Raw genomic sequence first — 20,853 nt, forward strand, 5'->3', positions numbered from 1 at the left:
GAGGCCGGGCTCGGCGCAGCGGCGGCTGCGGCTCGATCAGACTGCTGTTGCGCTCGGGGAAGACGTAGCGGCGCAGCGAGAGGCTGTGCAACCAAGGGTACAGCTGGCGAACGCGATGGCATGCAGCTGCGCCATCTCCGCCTGGCGAGGCGGCGGAGGCGGCCGTTAGGGCGGCGACAGGGCCCACTGGCCCCACGCGCACGTGTGAATGGCAGGCGGCACGTGACAAGCGTCATGTTCTGTTGGTGCAGACTGGTGGGATTACACACAAGCATGTGCAACCAAGAGAGTTAGTTCTGTTGGCATAGCTGTGGATGGAGGACATGGCATGGTAGGTGTGGCAGTGGTCAAACACACTGCTGTTCGATGCTTTTAACAATGCTGCAGTGAAATATTTGTTTTGATATAACCATCCTGCCACACCGACTTTAACCAATATTCTCCATCTGTGAGCACACGTAGCTTGGCAGATGGTGTTGCAGAGGAATATTGTATTGTGTTGCAAGAAATCAAGAGGCACTTCTTACCTTACAGTCATCAGGATTTGCAGATATTTGGTTCCACTCTCAAACTGTCAGTCATTCGTCAAGCTCTAATTCACAGATAACTCGGAATCATTCTGGGATCCCTTGCCTTAGTTGGGTGCAGTGGATATACAGTCCGGGCTTTAACTGTGCGATGGGGGATGCAGAGACTACCTCGAATGGCACCACATTCCAATCATTCCGGGCTTTAACTGTGCGATGGGGGATGCAGAGACTACCTCGAATGGCACCACATTCCAATCATTCACTGCCCAGTAGCTGGATGAGTGTTACTGTGCGATGGTCTAACTCCGTTTTTACGGAGCTCCAACGATGGCCTCTCAGTGTGCGCGGCAGCGCGGACAACAATCTATGCGTGCACACCATGTAGCATTTGGAGCACAGTGGCCACATCACCCCGTCAGCATTTATGGTACAGCGAAAGCAGCCTCAAAAGCTGAAGTCTCCCTCAGCATGTCATGCTCCTCACATCCTTACCCAGTTGGGCCATCCTGTGCTGCACTCTTTCCACTTACTTCTGGCCCTCTTTTCTCAAGGGACCCCATATGATGTTACCATGCTCAGCCTAACTGACATTCTCAAGAGGAGTGGAAGAGACCTCAGAGCCATTTATCCAAGGCAATGCCAAGGTTCTCCTCCTGGGCCACCTCTTCAACTCTAGTCCCATTCAGAAGACATGACTGGTGGTGGTCAACATCTGCTGCACATGACCTTGCCCTTGGAAGTGTTGAACAGCAGCAGCCACTTCCTTGACCACTTCCACAGAACAACCATGTCTGCCTCATCTGCAGTGACCTAGACAGGACACCATGAAATTTGGTGTCATCTACAAATGACTTCACAGCCCTATGAGCATGCTCAGAAGGAAGATCATTCACAAAGGTCATATATAGAGCAGGTCCAGCAACAGATACCTGCAGGATTCCACTTGCCACAGGTGCCTGGTCTGACCCGAAATCCATACAGTACTACCCTCCCAGGGGCTTTGGCCTGCAAAAAAGCTCTGACCTATTGCAGGAGCTTACCCTTGATCCCATATACACAGAGTTGGTGGAGGAGCCACCAGCACACCAGCAAAGAACATACTGAAGTCTAGGTAAATGTTAACCAGTTCCCCACCCTCCTCTGATGCACTCCATGCCTTGTGACTTTCAGGAGCTTAGGCACAAGGAATCTCCATGGAAGGAATTTGTGCCAAGCAGTGTCAAGAAGCTTCAACTCAACCATGTGCTGGAGTGATATGTCCCTGTTGAGACTCCATAACTTTGAAGAATACAGCTGACAGACTCAATGGCAAATAACTTGTTGGGCCTTAACCTTTCTGTTCTCACAAATCAGGCTTACTCCTCCTGGCTTCCATTCTGAAAATCCTTCTAGCACTCATGGACATAGCCAGCTGCAAGATCGGAGATACAGAAAAGGCAGTGGTAGCATCATCAATAAGCTATAGGATGGATAGTGGCTGGACCAGGTAAGTTGGTAAGCTTCAGCAGCTACAGTTTGTGCACCAGGATCTGGGATAAGATCTTGATATCCCGCAAAGCTTGGCCGGCGTGGCAGGACACCCGAGACAATATCTAAATGTTTCCATCATGACCGTGCATGAAAAGATTTTGTGCAGCACTCTGACACCTCTAGATTCTGTTTGAGAGCAACCAACCTTTGGTAAGAAGTTTCTCCACTAAGCATGTGGTGAGAAGGCCAAAATTAGCACACTTTTTCCAGTTAACTTGAAATGTCTCTAAAAAATCTCTCACCCACAAAGCTAGCTTCCCCTCATGTTATTTCAAGACAATTTGCCAGCTTCCTGAAATCATTCCTAGAATAAGCTCACCTTGCATGGTATCACACATTATAAGCCTGAATGTATACATGCCTCACAAATATTTATCATATTTATGAGTTAATCCCCTGATTTTTGTACTAGCTCTTTTCTCCTACAATTTCTCCACTTTCAATCCTACAGACCTATCTTTCCTTGCATGCATAAGACATTAGGTGGCCTCATCAGGCACTAAAGGCAGCGGACAAAAGGATTCCAATGGTGCTCTGCTCTAGGCAGAACGCATGCAGCAGTTGTTCTATCCTGTAAACACAGGTATAATTTCTTATCTAGACATATATGTGGCATATACCCTGCCCCCAAGCTTTGAGAAGAACATGGACAAAATTGGGGAAAACACATATCTTGGCATACTTTAAGGGTTAGGTTTGGCCATCTTTCCCTGTTCAGCCCACCCTTAGCTCATTTTGTGAGACTATGCACCTAAGCACACACACAAACACACACACACACACACACACACATAGAGGAACTTACTGGAGATTTGTAAATGAACCACCAATAAATTAATAGCAGTCCACACAGCATAGCACAAATTCTTCTGGTGATTCGATGGCTTGGCCTCACCCAAATAGCTTGGAGTGTTGCTTGGGCAAAATATTTCATTCTGATTTATTTTCACAGATGCTTGTGAACTGTCTTCATGCTGTTCATTAAGCATTCACTTCTTCATTTCCAACTGCATGGTATGACTTAATTTTTCCATAAGGCTCACTCAGAATCAAGTCTGAACGGGATGCGCCCCGATAACTCATTGACGCCCAGGCAGGTTTATTCGATCGACCAATGACGAACTAGGAGACCACATTTTACACCGATACACGTACGTGAATCACCGCAAACCCCGCACCCGCCGCGTCCACCGCAAACGCAAGCGGCGTGGTTCTAGGGACAAGCCACATGGCGCTATCGCACCACACACGATTTCGCCGTCCCACAGCTCACGCCCATCGCGTATCGAGGCCGAGTCCCTGTCACCCGGCCGCGTGAAATCCTCACCCGGCCGGTGGTCACGTGAACCCGCCGCTATCGCAAAAACGATTTTCGCTGTGAGCGCCACGTAAGTATATGCTGCGCTGTCAGTGCCATCATCAGGAAGTAGCACTCATATGACACCTCATGATCTTTGCCATCAGTCGAGTTTACATTCACCCTGAAAGGAGTGGTGACGTCCTTGGTGCCGGTATTTCAACGCGGCGCAGCTGCAGCCGTGGGCCTAACTGCTCAGGGCAGCGGGAACATTGGAAATCCCTACACAGCCAATTGTCCCGCGAAATATTTTCTTTTGCTAGTTAGTATTCTTCATTTTTCTTGTGTAGCTCTCAGACGGCATTGCTCCTGTTGGTTGTCCGTGAAACGATGAGTACTGCCCGTTATTTCTCAGCAACATCATTATGATCATTCGGCAGATTCCTCACCGACACAGAACGGCAATCGCATTGTTTCCCAACCCCAACTTGCATAAATCAACAAGCACCGTGACTTATGTTTGAGTACATTTATAAATACCAGCCAACGAAGTAATAGAGTCATTTCGTTGGAATGACCACGTTTGTGAAATTTATCAGTTAGGTTATTGAGGCTATATATGAGTGGTTATGATTGGCAACACTCGATCCTTTTCCTGCCTCTCGTATTGATCCTGCCTCGGGGCTTTGCGGTGTCATGTGGCATCGCCTGTCTACCACCGAAGTACGAATGGCGGCCACTGCGGGCCAACGACAGTCTGCAGATAGTGAATGTACTCACGAATAATGAACCTCACAAAAGAAAAACCCCTTGCGGGTAATACGTTTGCCGGCGATAATCGCCTTTGCCTGGATTAATCATCTATGTCATTGTTAGTGACGCCGTTGGCTCTTTGGCCGTCCGTATTGATTCGCAGACGAGTATCATCCAGACAATCGCAGCAAAACCCTGTCAACCGACTTACTAGGAGCGGCTGCAAATTGTGTCGAAAATATTAGCTCACAGACTAGACATGGGCTTTTACGAAACAGGTGCCTTCGTCCTGACACGAGCAGCAAACGTCAATTTACCGGATCACCGCAACTAGCATTGACATATTTGTACCGCCTCATGTATGCTTGTTCACCGACTATATTAAAGGGACGCCTATAGTGTGGTCGCTACACACAGTCTACGGGTTATGTGCAGCGGTCATACGCGTAACCGTGCCCTTGAATCATGAGTGAAACCGTTCATCCATATGCTATGCATAACCGGGAATTTCTCCCCAGTTAATAGCAGCCATCTGGGTAAGCCTCAACCGCGGCATCAACCCGTAGCCCCCACTCTTTATCACCACTGAACCGCGCCGACCTCGCCCGTGGGCCCGCCGGAATCTCCCACCGGCTCACACCACTCCATCGCTGCCCGCGAGAAGTCCCCGAGTCAAACATCTGTGACGCATTTAATCAATCGAGCCAAAAAGCATTCGATTGAAGTCGTGAGAGCTTTAAGTCGCCCCCAAGTCACGCGCAATACGGAAACTATGCGGGGCACAGCCATTGACATTGAGCATGGACCTGACAACGACGCGTCCCGCCTCATGGAACAATATTCAGGCCGCACGATATTTATTGATCGGCTGTTTTACTCCAAACCATCCATTGAAAGACGTCGGGCAATGGTAGGCACACGGCAGCACGCCACGCAACACGACACGTCACTGACTTATTTGTATATTAAGTATGCTGTTTACTACGATACGATGCAAGCACGAAAGGAATGCATGACGCATAACGAATCAGAGAAGCGTACAAGTGCGTACTCTTCAACATGTCTTTTTCTTTAAGATACGTGAGTACAACGCAAGGTTATACAATAGAAAAGGGCTGAGGATCTCAGGAAGTCGTCGCGCCAGACTTACACGGCCCCCCATAGCCGTTGTCCGTCTCAGTGTCCCTCCGACAGCAGGCTGTCTCTATGATTGTGAGCATCCCAACGTTATAACTGTGACTGCCACTGTTTTTCGCTTCCAACAGGGTCGGTGTTTTTAAAGCGCCACTACCTATTGATCGTCCTGGTGTGTCCCAGAACGAGCGCTCGGGCCAAATGTGGCAAACATGAACCGCACACGCACATTGGAAAAAACACCATGCTGGCGGATAGATACGCCACATGAGATAAATGCGCCACATGATGAACAAACCGCCAGAGGGAGGCGCCTATGTCCAACAAGCCGATTGCGTAGAATGTAATTACAAGTGTGAAGGTGTGTTGTACAAGCCTTTGCCAACATCGCTAACCAGTCAAATAAATGGCCTAGAGAAGAGAATCTGTACCTACGAGACTTACACGAGATGGCCGGGACAGCCTGTTGGCGGTAGGTGCATATTACCACAAGCCAGTCGCGTAGAATTCAACATCGAACGTTATGGCCGGCTTTGCAGGCTCATGCAGCCAACCACTACAATGAAATGAGATTGGAACTGCGCTAGATATGGGCGGTCAGGACATCGGACTACCTTTGCACTGATAATGTACAAGCTGTTGAGGGAGGTGCATACGTCCAGAGAACCGAATGCGTATAATTCTTTGGGTGTGAAATGGTATGCTGATTGCAGGTGTACATACCTGGCAGTTGAAATACAGTCAGTGTGAAGAGCAAAAACGTGCACGCGTGAGCTGTTGGGGAAGGTATCTTGAAGATTACGCTAACTTTCTTAACAACGACTGGAAAATTATTGCTGGTTGATGCATAGTTCCGCGAGTCAGTCAGGTGGAACCGAACAACAAGCGTGACCATGTAAATGCCAGCCTTTATTCGGTCGAGCCGCTGAAGTTCAATCGCCTCGGGAAGCGACTGCGCTTGCGCAAAAGCGCGTGTGCTAGGGAGGGGAGATGAGCCCCCAATTTCTTCTTTATACTTTATCATTCGTCCCAAGGGCGTTGACCGTAAAGAAGCAACCAGCATGGCTTTCACCCTCCCCCCTCCCAACTTGGAGAACTTGCGTCGCCCCTGCGCCGATATGGGGGGTCGGCTATCGTTCTACGCCGAGCACTGATTGTATTTGTTTGCAAGATTACGTAGCGCAGTGCTGCAGGCAGCTGTATCAAACAAGGAAAGCTCATCTTTTGTTACGAGGCACCAGTTTTGCTACGAAGGACTGGACCAGTGACAACTGAGCCCCAAACACTGCCAGCCATGGAACAGGTCCACACGGGCGCGTGTGCTACTCGTGATGCTTTGTACACATGCCAGTCTGTGGGGCCACGTCATCGCGGAGGTCGAATGGTCGCGGGCAAATGAACTATGCTCGTGGGTTGAGCGAACGCAATCGTTGAAGCACAATGCCACGCGTCTTAAACGCGCAGACTCATCAACAGTGTAGTTAACGTTGTTCCGGCTTAAAACAAGGGCACCACAGGCATATATATATATATATATATATATATATACATATATATATATATATATATATATATATATATATATATATATATATATATGTGTGTGTGTGTGTGTGTGTGTGTGTGTGTGTGTGTGTGTGTGTGTGTGTGTGTGTGTGTGTGTGTGTGTGTGTGTTGTGTGTGTGTGTGTGTGTGTGTGTGTGTGTGTGTTGTGTGTGTGTGTGTGTGTGTGTGTATGTATACATTTATATATATTGTGATCTGCACCCTGGTTTGACTATTAGTAATCCTACCGACATGCCTTTTTGACTTTCAGCATAGAAACGCACACAAACTCCTCAAGACCACAACACGCATGGCTTGACATTCGCAATGATTGCGCAAACAGGTATGGAGCGGCTGTCGGCTCCGCGCACAGGTAAGGACAGAGCACGACTGGCCCCCGTAGGTCACGTGGCGCGGTGGCACGCACTGCAGCAGACAACAGACCTGCCAACCACTCACCCCTCATTCGCACCACTGGCGGCGGCGCGGCCACAGGTGGAAAGACCGTGAGGCCGAAGAACATTGTAATGGCTAATTGCTAATTAATGTTGCCCCGCACATCATCGTACTCATCGTCAAGTTATACACCACCGACTTACTGGTCATATATGCCTGCCACTAAAACAATTGTTAGTTTTGGGTATGAATATAGCCCGGTGTTCTTGCCGGCAATTTGGGACTATTTCTCGTGAGTACGTCTTCATTTTCATACCATGGCAATTGGAAGGTGTTCCGCCCAGGCTTGCATGGCACATCATCATATTCGCCATAGAATTCAACGCAATCGGATTGCTGGTCATATACACCTATTATATAGCATGTACAAAGCTAACAGATTTTTCATTAGCAGTACGAATATTTCGATGCTCCGGTTACCCGTCAGTGTGACGTTTGACGTTTAGCGGCCCACCACGCATTGAAGTTTGCAGCCAGTGACGTCATGCTAACGTTAAGCGAAGATGAAGCGAGACTCGCCAGCGACTTTCCTTTTCTTACGGGGCCTTGTATCATCACAAACACTTTTATCCAAAAGCTAACTTGGTGGGTCGTAGCGCGTACAGGCGGCGCTTGGTACGTTTTGTAACCCTAACATATAATGTGTGGACCTCGAAAACGTCTGTTCATCCGTAAACATATAGCTTTGAAAAACCCAGCATCAGTTTGTTTACATTGTAGCTGGGTCCAGCTACCTCATATTGCGAAGAACTTGGTATTTGTGTTGCTGCTTTGGGTACATATACACCAACCTGACTAAAGATAACTGTTGCCATCATCGATGTTAATCATTATTCATGTTAATGACCCATAAAGCTCTGTCGTCAGTCTGAATGGGCCTCTTGCTCTGCCAGTTCTTGACCCTGTGTGTGAGCTGGTGACATATTTCAGCAAGAGTTTGGTGGTGTGGCTTGTGCAATATGGCAGAGTGCCCTTGTCACCAAAAAGTTTATATTTAAACAGAACAAACAGCACAGGTATCAAGTTGTATCATTTTGCAGGGGCCCTGCCCCACCCCCTATGTTAAGTTGTGCTTCCCAATGTTGGCTCGGCACCCCCAATGCTGTTGGCTAGAATACTACAGGAAACATAGGTAGAAAGATGACCATAATACTAAGACTTCTTTGATGTTTCTGGAAGTGGCATTAATACTACTTCATAACAAAAAGTCATAGTTGCTGTCACCACCATTAAAACCATAGGAGCTGAGCAGATAAATGATGCATAAACTTTATATGCAAAGGGCCATAAGACACATAATGGTTTGTCAGGCCAAAGTGAAAAGCTCTGGGACATGGAGATGACCTAAGTCCATGGCAGTCAGAAGAGTGCCATGGGTGCCCTAAGGTGGCCTCTGGAGGGGGCCTTCACTTGCCTAACAGAAGAGATGTATGCATCCAGTGCCTGCTGCGTGGGTCCACCCTTGCATGGCTTCAGTGCTGCTTTAATTAAAGAGGTGTCAGTTAAACAAAGACTAAAAACATCTTGCCTTAATCAACATGAAGGGGGCTAAATGTGGTAAGAAAAAATGGGGTGTTTAGTTGTCCTGTCTTTGGTTTTCATCCCCCCAATAATTTACAAGAAGTGCCACCCCACAAAACAGTATCAAGCAGATAAGCTTTGGAAAATATTGGCAGCAGCCAAAGAGTGAGTAGGATCACTGTGACTGCATAGGAGCTGCCTATATATTAGAATTTACGTGGAAAGGAAAAGGATTTTCAGGTGAAGTGTAACTGGCTAGGCAGTTGCATTTACACTTATCCATGGTCAGGGCTTGACCACCTTTCTATGCCCACCCATGGTACTGAGATCCATGTTGCCCTGTCACATGTCCATTTTGTTTTCACGGGCACCGGGAAAAGCAGAAAACGGAAGGCGCACGTCTTCCGTAAAGGCATACAATCACAGGCAGGCATTATGAATACATTGCTTTTCTTCTCAATGTCTAACTGAGTTAACTGAGTGTGTAAAAGGTCATCTGTATACTGTTCATGCATGGAGAGGGAGAGTTTCTTTATGTAAAGAACCAAAACCTAGCAACAGGCTGGAGGGGGGGGGGGGGGAGACGCTGAGCAGCGTAATATCACACTTTGGTACAATTACATTACAAATCATGGGATAATTTAAAGCCCTGAAATGTGATGTCATTTAATTCTTGGGGTGACAAGCAACAGGCTGGTCTCTGTTTCACATGTCTAGCTCAGTAAGTGGTCAGACAGACATTACCCTCTTGGAGGACACGGTGCTTAGCAGAGTGTAACCGGGGCTGGGGGGGGGGGGGGGGGGGGGGCGAGTGGTCCATTCAGCATATCCAGTGTGTAAGCTGTGTGTGTGCATGTGTGTGCATGTGTACGTGTGCATGCACGTGTGCGGAAATGACCGCACATGCGTAATGGGCGTCATGGACGGCTTTTAAGTCCTGATGTGCTTACAGTTGTTACACCTCCCATGTGCATATTACCTGTGCCAGAATGTTGGCTGTGTGAATCATGAAGGAGGCGTGCTCTGAGGTGTGCTCTGATGTGTGCTCAGATATGTGCTCTGAAGTGTGCTCTGAGGTATACTCTTAGGTGCACTTCGAGGTGTGCTCAGGTATGTGCTCTGAGGTGTGCTCTGAGGTGTGCTCATTGGCATGCTCTGAGGTGCACTCTGAGGTGTGCTCTGAGGTGTGCTCTGAGGTCTGCTCTGAGGTGTGCTTTGAGGTATGCTCTGAGGTATGCTCAGAGTTGTGCATGTGCCAGCTGATGAGATTTTGGCATTGTCATTACAGCTGTACTCCTGATGGCTGCGTCAGGCCCCGTCTCCAGGTCCATCCAATCTAAACTGTCCCAGCTGAAGCCCAGCCATCTGGAGGTGAGGAGCCTAACTTGCCTGTTGCCTGGGTTTCTAGTAGGGGTGACGCTGTCTGCAATTGACATCCAATAAGTGGTCCTGTGTTGCTTTTTGAGTGCTTGTCAACACTTGTGTAATACTAGTAGGCAGCAGCATTGTGTTTTTGATGCAAATTACGAAAACTAAAAAAGGCAGCCTCGTCTGCCTGTCATGCGGCCAGCGCTGGTGACACTCCGCGAGAAAGTCTTTGCGTGACGTCACCACCTCCCGCGTGCCTCAGGTCATCAACGAGTCGTTTATGCACAACGTGCCAAAAGGATCGGAGACGCACTTCAAGGTGGTGGTGGTCAGCGAGGCGTTCAGCAGGAAGCCGCCCATCCAGGTTGGTGCCAACACGTGTTAACTGACGTGAATTGAAACCACCTATCATGAGCCATTGCAAAAAAGCAGTTTTCGACTGGTGTCACACGACTTCTGCTGGTGCCAGCCAGTGTCATTTGTTACTAGCTGGTGTCACCGGCAGCCAGCTAGTGCTGTACGGCTTATCGTCTTCTCTCTCCAAACCTCAGTTGTAGTCGGCGCGCCCCACAGCCCCAATCATCATCATCATCATCGCCTTCCTCATCCGCCCCTGGCGCTCTTACGCTCACGTTTCGGGAGTCGCGGCGGCTTTCCTGGCTATGTCGTGCGCAGCAGCCAGCTGGGGTCTTTGAATTGGCACCTCACACAGTGCGCCGCTATGACTCCTGCTCCACCCGTTCTGACCTGACCTGACCTGACCGGACCGGCAGCGTCACCGCCTGGTGAACGGCCTGCTGCGGGACGAGCTGGCCGCCGGTGTACACGCCCTCTCTATCGTGGTGAGAGAGGCGGACCCGCAGGCGGGCCCGGCACGGGCGCCTCCGCGGAGGCCGGCCCGCGGGCGGCGCGGACCACTGTGTCAAGCGTTTTTGGGTTCATTGTCGTAGTTGCTTCGCTTTATGGACAACCCGTTAAGGGGATTTATGGATCTTGTTGTTGTTGAAGAGAACGCGATGCACATCGACACGTCTGTTACGGACCGCTAGCGACTGCATTGACCATATTAGCGCTCAGGAGTCGCAGGGCAACCTGGATTCGGACCCGGGCTCCCGACGTGGGAGTCTGGTGCACTGACCACTCGTCCATTGCGACCCGGGGAAGGGCATTTATGGATGGTGGAATTTTGTCGTTATGGGGATGTATTTGCAGCAGCTTGTGTAAAGGTCTTGATTTCATCGTCATTCGGCTCGTTTCCGTACATGCGTATCTCTGTCAATCGTTCCAAAATGGACTTGATCGCAACACCGTCTCAGTCACCGGGTCTGTGGGCCTGGAGCTGGACGCGCTGCCGACTGACGCCGATCGCGTGACCCCGCCGGCAGGCCAAGACTCCGGAGCAGTGGGCGGCGGCGGAGGGCGGTGTGTCGCCCAGCCCCAAGTGTCTGGGCGGCTTCGGCAAGTAATGCTCACCGACGGCCGCTGCAGTGTCCGCTGTGCCGGCGAGTAGTGCGCCCGGTGGCACAGTGGCATCGGCTAGTGCTCAGGGTGGCTGATGGTGACTGCTAGCGTGTAGCGATAGTGATCGTAGTGTCTGATAGTGCACCACACTGGTTACGTGGAATGCGGCGTTCGGCGCCGGTGAGTGACGGGTAGTGTCGCTCTGCGGCGGCAGCGCGCGATAGTGTCGTTCGCCGCCCCGCTGCATGGACTGGCTGCGGCTGCGGCTGGCCAGGCTGGAGCTAGACCAACGCGTGACGCGGGAGCGCGACAGCCTGCGGCGACCGGCGGCGCTCGGTGACGTCATGCCGGCCGACGGTGACGTCACGGGCGCGGACGGCGGGGCCGCGCCGCCCAGCAGCGACGTGGCGTTCGAGGACGGCCGAGCCCCCCACGATTCAGGCGGCGCTCGGTCACCCAGTGACGTCACCCCCACGCCGTGTGACGTCACACCGGGCGACAGCGGCGCGTCGTCGTCGTCGGAAGACTGGCAGACGGAGGACGCTGCGACACTCGTGACGCGCTGTCGGCGCCAGCGGCAGGAGCTGCGCGGCCTCAAGCGGCGCCTGGCTCGGCTGGAGCGGGAGAACGCCGCATTGCGCATGCGCCGTGACCCCGACCAGCCGGAGCTGGACCCGGCCGCCATAGTGGAGGACATCAAACAGGTGGGAGCGGGGGTGTGACCCTGGGGCCAGCGTGGGGATTTGGAGCGTCACGCGAGGAGGAGGAGGAGGAGGGGGAGGGAGCGTAAGGTGGCGTGCGGGTCTGAGACAGCGTGCGGATCTGTAATGTTCTTGGCCTGCCTCGTGTCTGGCGCGTTAGATAGGTGACCCAACGCAAGTCCACGTTTCTGGTGTGCACGCTGTCTGGTTCGCAATATGGTGCGTCTGCAGAGCGGCCCAACCCCAAAGCCCTTTTCGCAAAATCATGTGCCGTGTTCCTCAGGTGCAGTGCTGAGTTTGTCAGCGCCGGGTAACCTGACCCCCACAATCCATGGGCGGCTTCATATGATTGTGGCTCCGTTTCCTGCGTTTCGGCAGTTAAAAGCAGAGCATGTGTGGATGCAGGATTAAGCTCATGTAGAAAACACACTTATGTTTTAAACAAGTTCCCTGCCCCCTCCCCATGCAAATGAGATGTTTCCACGGCTGGCTGGTGAGTTCAGGCCGTCATCGGACCCCACTGGGATGAACCGGTGACCGGACCGGACCGGCAGTGGCAGGACACCGCTTCCGGCTCTGGTGGCGCTGCCCCACCGTCACTGTGACGTCACGTGTGGCCGCCAGGCGGCGGCGGAGACGGCGGCTCAGCTGGAGCCGTCTGGACTAGCCTACCAACCAGAGACCGGGCTCTACTACGACCACGACTCCGGCTACTACTGGGACCCGGGTCGCCAGATGTACTACGACGGCACCTCGGGCTACTACCTCAGGTCAGTGCGCCTCCGCGGAGGCTGGTGCCTGTTCCACGGCAACGCTTCCAGCCGCTGCCTAGCTCAGGTCAGAGGCCCTGCCACTGGGATCCGGTCAGGGAAGCGTACCGTGGTCTTAGGTCAGATGCCCTGCCATTGGGACCCGCCCAGGGAAGTGTGCTACGGTCTCAGGTCAGAGACTGACACGGGGACCCGGCCAGGTAAGTGTGCCACGGTAGCATATGTTGCCGCTTCGCAGGGAGGGTGCAGTACGGGACGACACCGATACCATTTAGCACGACTGCACCGCCGGGCTTCAGCCGCTTCGCAGGTAGGGTGCAGTACCGGACGACACCGAGACCATTTAGCACGACTGCACCGCCGGGCTTCAGCCGCTTCTCAGGAATGGTGCAGTACGGGACGACACCGAGACCATTTACCACGACCGCACCGCCGGGCTTGCCGCTGAACTTGTTGTCTTTCTGGCGGAGTACACATGACTGGAGACCAGTGAGCTTCATGTTACAACCATGGGCGTTATAAATGTTTAACCATATTGAGTTGTCAGTAGAGATAATAAAACTGCAAAATCAGAAAGGAAGATGGTGAAGTGGCGTTTGCACTGTTGTTTAATGTATAGTGGCAATGGTGGGATCATCGGCGGGTACATATCCATACGGCGGGCGAAGTCAGAATACACGACTGAGTGTCATCATTATGCACCTACGTTGGTAAAAGTCCGATGTCGGCATACAGTACATACCTTCAGTAGTCTCAGTGCATCCCTTCTGTGGAACTGTAGTGACGGAAGGCGGAATTATTGGCATGGAGGGGTGAACAGAAGAAATGCGAGGTGGAAGACGAACTCAGGAAGCTATAATACGTGGGCGGACTGTGACTGAATGGCGAATTTTGAAGGGTGCTGACTGTCAACTGGGATTCGCGGGGCTGGTGCGTAAAACCGGGAGAAGACATGATATGTGCTGTCGGATCGCTCGTGGAACACACAGATTTGATTCGTGGAGCGTGGTTTTATCGAGGATGGAGTGTGCATTGAGGATTTTATCCTGTCCCAGACCATGACTGGGCTGTAGGGTGTGCAAGCCAGCCAAGTCGGGCATTTGTGTTGGGTCATAGGTGGGTGGATGGGTTATACTGGATGATGCTTTCCGGCCGTTCCAGTTAAAAAGGCGAAGCGCCAGACCAAACCGCGCTGTGGTACTCGATAACGGACCGGAGAGACACAAGGCAGTGATGTGGAAATGCTATGTTCAAGGACTGCAGATTGAACTGGAATTCATGGGGACGCCTCACGGTTTAAGGCGACTCCCTGACCCTTGTCAGTCATGTTGAGTTCCCTTCCCCCCAGGTGTGCACTCACTCCAACTGGTGAAATTAGTGCTCCAGCTTGCGCAGTAAACGTTTGTGACATTGACGCTGACGTAAAAGCCGAGAGACACCCGGCGTCACCTTGTGTTTCATTGGTTATTCACGCCACGGAGACATGCGAGGTCAGTTGCGCGCGAGCGTCTCCGAGGAAAGCCACACTTCTTCGCCGGGAGGGCAGGCAAGCAGTGTTGGAGCTGACACCCGTCCGCGATCTTCTTTTGCATCTTTTGGACAAAGTGGCGGTAGCGTTACTGACGTATAGTTTGTCGCCAAAGCTGGTCTCAGCCTATGGGTGTTTATGCTCCAAGTGTTCTATGATATAGAACAAAACTGATAGCCTACGTCTGAAGAAGAGGGAAGGGGCTATATACCATGCTCCTCTCATCCGTGCTTGCCAACAGTAGAACCCTCTGCCCACAGGTATGACCCGGACAGTGAGTCTTACGTATACGAGCCGTCTCCGAACGGGGAGCAAGCGGACGCGGACGTGACCTCTAACCTGACCTCCGACGTGACCTCTGACCCGGCCGAGCCGCCGCGCCGTCGCCGCTCCGGGGAGGAGCTGGAGGAGGGCGAGATTGAGGACGATGCGGAGGCCGAGGAGGGGACAGGAGCCGCCAGCCGGGCCGTGCTGGAGTACTGGACGGCGGAGAGGATGCGGCGGGCGCGACCGACGTCCCCGCCAGACTACTCTGCCTACGGGGTCAGTGGCTGGGTCACGGAAACGGTGAGCGTGCGCCTGGGCTCCGCTACTGGGCCCCAGATTCAAATAAGCATCCTGGGTTTTGGTATTGGTGGTGGATCCACAAAATCAAATCAGGACCTCAGCATTGAATCTGGTGAAAGTTGGGGTTGTGTGTTGAAGCTGAGTCTTGGGACCTTGACTGCCGTAGTCCTGTCCGCACCGGGCTGTGGCGAACCCGGCGGTTGCAACAGCTGATGTGTGAGCACACAACCCAACGGCACGGGCGCTGATCCGGGAGATAGTGTGGCCAGTTGTCTAACAAAGGCCGTGCTCAAAAAACGCTGAGGCTGTTGGTTACACCAGTGGAAGGTTCCCCTGTGTGTTAGAGAACACCTTAGGTCGTTGGTTACACCCGTAGTGTTGAATTTACCTTCCGTGTTGCGTCGTGCCTTACGACGGATCCGCCGGCAAAATCTGATCTGTTCATTGCCCTTGCCTCGGTCTTTTCTCAAGTTTTGCCTCGCCACGCCCACGTATTGCCAAAAGAGTAACGTAGAACCTCACGCCAGCGGGACGGTGGCGGGTCCGAGCGCGCCCGTGGCGCGCGTGGCCCCCGCCGCGAGCGCCGGCCCTACGCGAGAAGGTGACCGTCCGCCGGCCGTGCCGGCAGCCGGTGGAGCCGACGCCGGCCGTGATCCAGAGCGGGCCGAGGTCGCCGCAGGCCGTCCGCGACCCGCCCTGGCTGAGGATGATCGTCACGGAGACGCAGGTACGTCCGGCCGCCCCTGCTCCGCGGGCCCTTGGGCTGATCCCCGGGCCTGTGACGGGTTCATGTCCACAACTAATGATCATGTCCGCGGTTGATGAGCACGTCCACGTGTCCACGGTTAAAGAACATGTCTATCTGTCCACGGTTAATGAGCATGTCTGTCTATCCACGGTTAATGAGCATGTCCACGTGTCCGCGGTTGATGAGCTTGTCTACTTGTTGACAGTTGATGACCTATCCACCTGTCCGCGGTTGAAATTGAGTGGCGTGTGTACGTATGTGGACGGGTTGGCTGACGTGTCCACCTGTCGCCAGGTGGACGGCCTGCGGGTGGGCTCGCTACACGTGGCCACCATGGACGGACTGACGGTGGGCCGCGACCCCTCGCAGCAGGTGACGTCACACCCCCCCCCCCCCCCAGCTCAGTCAGCGCCAGCGCGGTACTGGCCCAGCTGGCCCAGCGGTACGGTACTGGCCCAGCTGTCCTGTAGGGCCATACTCGCTCGGGGCCCGCACAGCCTGTCCGCGGCGGATCGGCTCGGTCGTTGGATGCGCCCAGGAACACCAGCATTCTATGCAGTCAGGTGTCTCAGCCTCAGCCAGTCTCAGTCAGGAGTTCACAGTCGGCAGTTCGGTGCTGTTTGTTGCTGGTATGGAGAAGTTGCGGGTGTTTGAAAGTGCGATGGTGATCGGAATTATTTCGGTGGCTGGAACGTTGATGTTTCCTTCAGGTCTTGTTGAGCCGACTTACACCAACGGAGTGTTCCCTTGAGTATACTGAAAGCCGGCATCAGATGTACGCGTATATATATATATATATATATATATATATATATATATATATATATGTGTGTATTTATTGTGTAGTATATGTATATGATAAGAATGGTAATAATAATGATAATAATAATAATAATGATAAAATTAGTAATTTTGTTCAAGACCAGCCGCTTTCGAACGGGTAATCGGTCCATACTGGTTGGCGAGGTGCCAGCTGGACGTCGAACAATAGATGTCCGGGAGGTCGATGCTGGCGGCGGATTGCTGACAGTCTCACGGGCGTCGTCCTCAGCTGTACCTGGCCGACACGAGCCTTAGCAAGTTCCACGCCATTATCGGCTACCAGGTAGAGAAGAACGACTTCTACATCCGGGACCTCGGTAGCAGAAACGGCACGTTTGTCGACGGTCGGCGCATATCCGTTGCCAAACAGGTCAGCTAGCGTGCTCGAAGGTTATAGAAACAAAAAACAAAATGACCTTTCTTTCTTCCCATCTCGCAGAAATTTGGTGTTTGGTTTGATGTGTTGTTCATAAACGCGGAGCTCCACCTCTTTCTATGCCGGTATGTCTAGTCTATGGTGGTATGTTATTCTTGTCAGCCCATCAGTAAGGACGCGAAGACATCGTGTGTCATGTCTGCTTCGTGGCACTAGCCTCCATGGTTGAGCTTGATTGATGCGTCCTGCTTTTTAATGTGCTGCATCATCGTCAAGCCACTTCTCCTATATGAACTGATTTGTCTCATTTCACCAGTTCGCAATTATGTGAGCCTGTCAAAACCCCCGCGGCGAAAGTATAGCGTTGTTGTCGACGCCGCTGGTCGAACAGCCTGTGGGGATTGCACATGTGTGCTCTGACACATATGTGGTCTCTGACACATGTCTGATCTCTGACACACATCTGGTCTCTGGCGCATGATGTCCCTGGCACTTGCCATATGTCGGCGCATGGAGACAGCACATTGGGGTCTGACTGTTAACCCAACCTGGCGTGACGTGACGTGACGTGACGTGACGTGACGTGACGTGACGTGACGTGACGTGACGTAACCTGACGTGACGTGGCCGGCAGGAATCCGAGGACACCTCGCTCCCGCACGGCTGCAGACTCCGTCTGGGCTCCACGTGCCTCGTGTGCCACGTGCACGCGGCCAACGACACATGCCTGGACTGCGAGCCGGGCCACACGCAGGCGCCGCCCGCCCCCCTGCGGCCCGCGCCGGGCAACGGCGACGTCCGGCAGCAGCGCCGCCAGGTGGCCGATCGCATCAAGCGGAAGTACGGCCTGCGCGCGGGAGATGGCGCTGCAGTCGGCGCGTCTCGCGGCTACGCGGACAGGGCAGCGGCGCGGCGCCTGGCGAAAGGCTCCGTCCACTCGGCCGAGAAGACGGAGACTGCCGACGTTACGCGAGCGATTCCGGCGAAGAACAAGGGCTTCCAGCTGCTGCAGCAGATGGGCTGGCAAGCGGGCCGCGGGCTGGGAGCCGCCGGCCAGGGCGCCGTCGAGCCAATCAGCGTCGAGGAACGCGGCGAGAGGCGGGGCCTCGGCTGCCGGGAGCCGGTGCTGCCATCTGCCGGTCTGGCGGAGAAGCGCAAGACTGAGGTGTGGCAGAAGACGCAAGAGCGCTTCCGCAAGCTAGTGTGACGTCTGTGTGCGTGTGTCTAGCGGGGAGGGGGGGGGGGGGGGGGGAGGGTGTGGAGGGGCGTGGTTGCCGGGCGCGCCGTGATCAGTTGTGATGTGCGTGACCACGAGTGTTTCAGTTGTGCTGGTGTTCCAGTTTCGCACCGGCTATATACTGTTGATTGTGATCAAGCCAATTGTGACTTAATACACATCTGAAGATTTATTGTTTGTGTGAGGACATTCAGAAAGTTAGCACAAGACATTCTCGGGTGCAGGCCATAGTTTGAGTGCAGTTGTGCCCCGGAGTTCAGTTTTATTGGACAGTTAACCAATGAACTGTTAACACATCAATCACACTACAATTATCATTTTGTTGAGAAACCTTTCTGATAGTGTCGGGCTCCAGGACATCAGCATTGCACGCGTTCGATGGTGATACAAGTCCCTCCTAGTGGGTTATCTGAGCTCCATCCGCGCCGCCTGGAATGGAGAACCTATGGACGAAGGCCGGGAGAGAGCGGAGCAGCGGCGCCGGTCTGTCGGCCCGTCCAGCCCTGGCCGCGCGGCCAGCGCCTGGAAAGTGCGCCTGATCCGCACAGCAGGTGTGCACTGCGGCACAGCGTCAGAAGCGCCCTTGCGCCGCTACCGACTGCAGCAGACGCGCGGAACGTTAAGCCTCTTAGTAGTAAGGCGGAGCTCACGTGGTGGGCGGGGCAAAGGGCTGTTAAGACCTTACAGATTTAATCGGACCCGGCGATTTAAGTATGGGGGATATAATCGGCGATTTAAGTAGCTGGGTTTCTGGTATCAGAGCTCACGCTAAACAGTGCTTGTGTGGGCCCTGACCCCCACCATTTGATGGTGCAATTCCAGGTGTACCGCAAGATCTGGTGGCAAAAGTTTAACTACTGCAATGCTCGGCGCGGTCCGTCTTACTCCCTGACGTCATCTGACTCATCGGGACCGCTGCCACTGCCCGCACGCTACACCTGTCAAGGGCGAATAGCGGGCGCTTATAGCGGCCCGAACCCACCCTGCCACGGTGGATGGATGGGGGGGGGGAGGGGGGGGGGGGGGCGGGGCGCTCTAACCAACTAAGCCATCGGGACGGTCAAATGGGACCGGACGGGACGGGACGGACAGCTTTGCCTCTGCTAAAATGTGTTTGCTTGATGCGCATGAACAGTTTGTTATGTGCGTTCGGAAAGCATGGGTTCCATATAGCTGTGGAGAAACTGAAGTTTGGCCGCTTGGCGAGCGCACAACGGGGATTTTTCTCGAAAAACTCTGCAGAACGACATGAAAGCGGTGAAGCACCTTCCGTGGATTGCCCATCAACATTACGGCTCCTGTGGGGAAGGAGAATGTGTGGATAAATTTAAAATAGGAAATATAGTGGGTGCACTTGGATATTTCTGTTGTCGTTTTCAGGCTCACACTCACACTTAAAGGCATCAAACATCCGCGTTGGATATGTCCGAACGGTCATGAGGATTTCGTGCCGTCGTGAGGACGGCGTGAGGAATTTCGTGACGTCACAAGGAATGGTTTATCCCTCCGAAGCGCACTACTAGTAAATAGCCTCCATTTTGTTCATTCTATTCCAAGCCCAACGGAAAGCGATTACTTTGGGACCTCGATGTCAGGAGATTTTAATGATAGGCAGGTTAGATTTTGGGACTAAATGCGACTCGTCTTCCAACATTCTGTAATTCACCAATTCATTGTCCATCCCTGTACCACAGAAACGGTTAAAAAAACTGAACCTGTGTGTCCAGACACGAAGGGTACAAATTTTATTGCTCAAAATCGACGGTACAATGAACAAGCACCCAAATGTGCCACAGTATCCTCGACCTGGTCACATTGCATTCCCTTCGAGGCAAGTCATTCCCGCGAGTCCGCCCCGTCCTATTCGCGACCAGCGTCTCGGCAACGTTATGCGCCCGAATGCCTTTCCTACATTAAAAAATGCTGAAGAGTCCTCTAGATAAAGTAGCTTGCTGAGGGTTATTCCGCGCAGCACGTTCTACTGATAACACAAATGGATGTTGTTCAATCAACGTTAACTCGACCGGGTCGCGGTACAGCCCCGTTCGCGAGTCTAGTGACGAACTGCGAGGGCATGATCACGTTTGCCGTTTTCGCTAGTTAAATTCTGATTGGTCGAGTCCGCTCCGCCTCCGCTGCATACTCCACATACGTCACCGAGCGCGGCTGAGCCAGCGGAGTCGCCAGCGCCGCCGTGCTGCGCGCTCGGTGGCGGCGCTTCGGCTTCCGGAGTAGATCACCACCAGTATCACCAGTAGACAATGATCTTTTCGTGGCACTCTCGTCCCCTCGTGTCCCCGTACCACTTCCGTTCCCGTGTCTTCCCGCATCACCTCCGTTCCGTGTCTTCCTGCATCACTGCCGTTCCCGTGTCTTCCCGTATCACTCTGTGACTGGACAGGCTTGCGCTCAGGGTGTCACGACCTTGAGCCGGGCGCGTTCCCCGCTAGACTGCTGAAGCCCGAGCTGTTGACATTGGACACAGTCTCCCCCTGGGAGTCTCAGCCGA

General features: G+C 53.0%; 2 protein-coding genes across 5 annotated transcripts; both read left to right on the forward strand.

The window, feature by feature from the left end:
- Nucleotides 1-3,428: 3,428 nt before the first annotated feature.
- Nucleotides 3,429-11,677, forward strand: LOC119104569 (DNA-binding transcriptional regulator BolA-like). Of its 3 annotated transcripts, none has more exons than XM_037228296.1 (5): nucleotides 3,429-3,448; nucleotides 10,055-10,137; nucleotides 10,397-10,498; nucleotides 10,908-10,976; nucleotides 11,520-11,677. In XM_037228296.1, the coding sequence occupies exons 2-5, from the start codon at nucleotides 10,066-10,068 to the stop codon at nucleotides 11,598-11,600; spliced, it is 324 nt and encodes a 107-aa protein (XP_037084191.1). In that variant the 5' UTR covers nucleotides 3,429-3,448; nucleotides 10,055-10,065; the 3' UTR covers nucleotides 11,601-11,677. The 3 variants fall into 3 exon arrangements, with proteins under 3 accessions (XP_037084191.1, XP_037084189.1, XP_037084190.1); XM_037228294.1 differs by lacking the exon at nucleotides 3,429-3,448 and adding an exon at nucleotides 7,786-7,860; XM_037228295.1 differs by lacking the exon at nucleotides 3,429-3,448 and adding an exon at nucleotides 7,795-7,830.
- A 20-nt stretch (nucleotides 11,678-11,697) lies between these two features.
- On the forward strand, nucleotides 11,698-18,328 carry LOC119104570 (angiogenic factor with G patch and FHA domains 1). 2 transcript variants are annotated; one of them, XM_037228297.1, is made up of 7 exons: nucleotides 11,698-12,299; nucleotides 12,921-13,066; nucleotides 14,855-15,161; nucleotides 15,790-15,888; nucleotides 16,204-16,281; nucleotides 16,961-17,101; nucleotides 17,742-18,328. In XM_037228297.1, the coding sequence occupies exons 1-7, from the start codon at nucleotides 11,841-11,843 to the stop codon at nucleotides 18,312-18,314; spliced, it is 1,803 nt and encodes a 600-aa protein (XP_037084192.1). In that variant the 5' UTR covers nucleotides 11,698-11,840; the 3' UTR covers nucleotides 18,315-18,328. The 2 variants fall into 2 exon arrangements, with proteins under 2 accessions (XP_037084192.1, XP_037084193.1); XM_037228298.1 differs by having other exon boundaries at nucleotides 14,855-15,137.
- The last annotated feature ends 2,525 nt before the right edge of the window (nucleotides 18,329-20,853 follow it).

Source organism: Pollicipes pollicipes, unplaced genomic scaffold (genome assembly GCF_011947565.3).
Source record: "Pollicipes pollicipes isolate AB1234 unplaced genomic scaffold, Ppol_2.1 Scaffold_6052;HRSCAF=7182_pilon_pilon_pilon, whole genome shotgun sequence".
In the NCBI taxonomy this organism is placed as follows: Eukaryota; Metazoa; Arthropoda; class Thecostraca; order Pollicipedomorpha; family Pollicipedidae; genus Pollicipes; species Pollicipes pollicipes.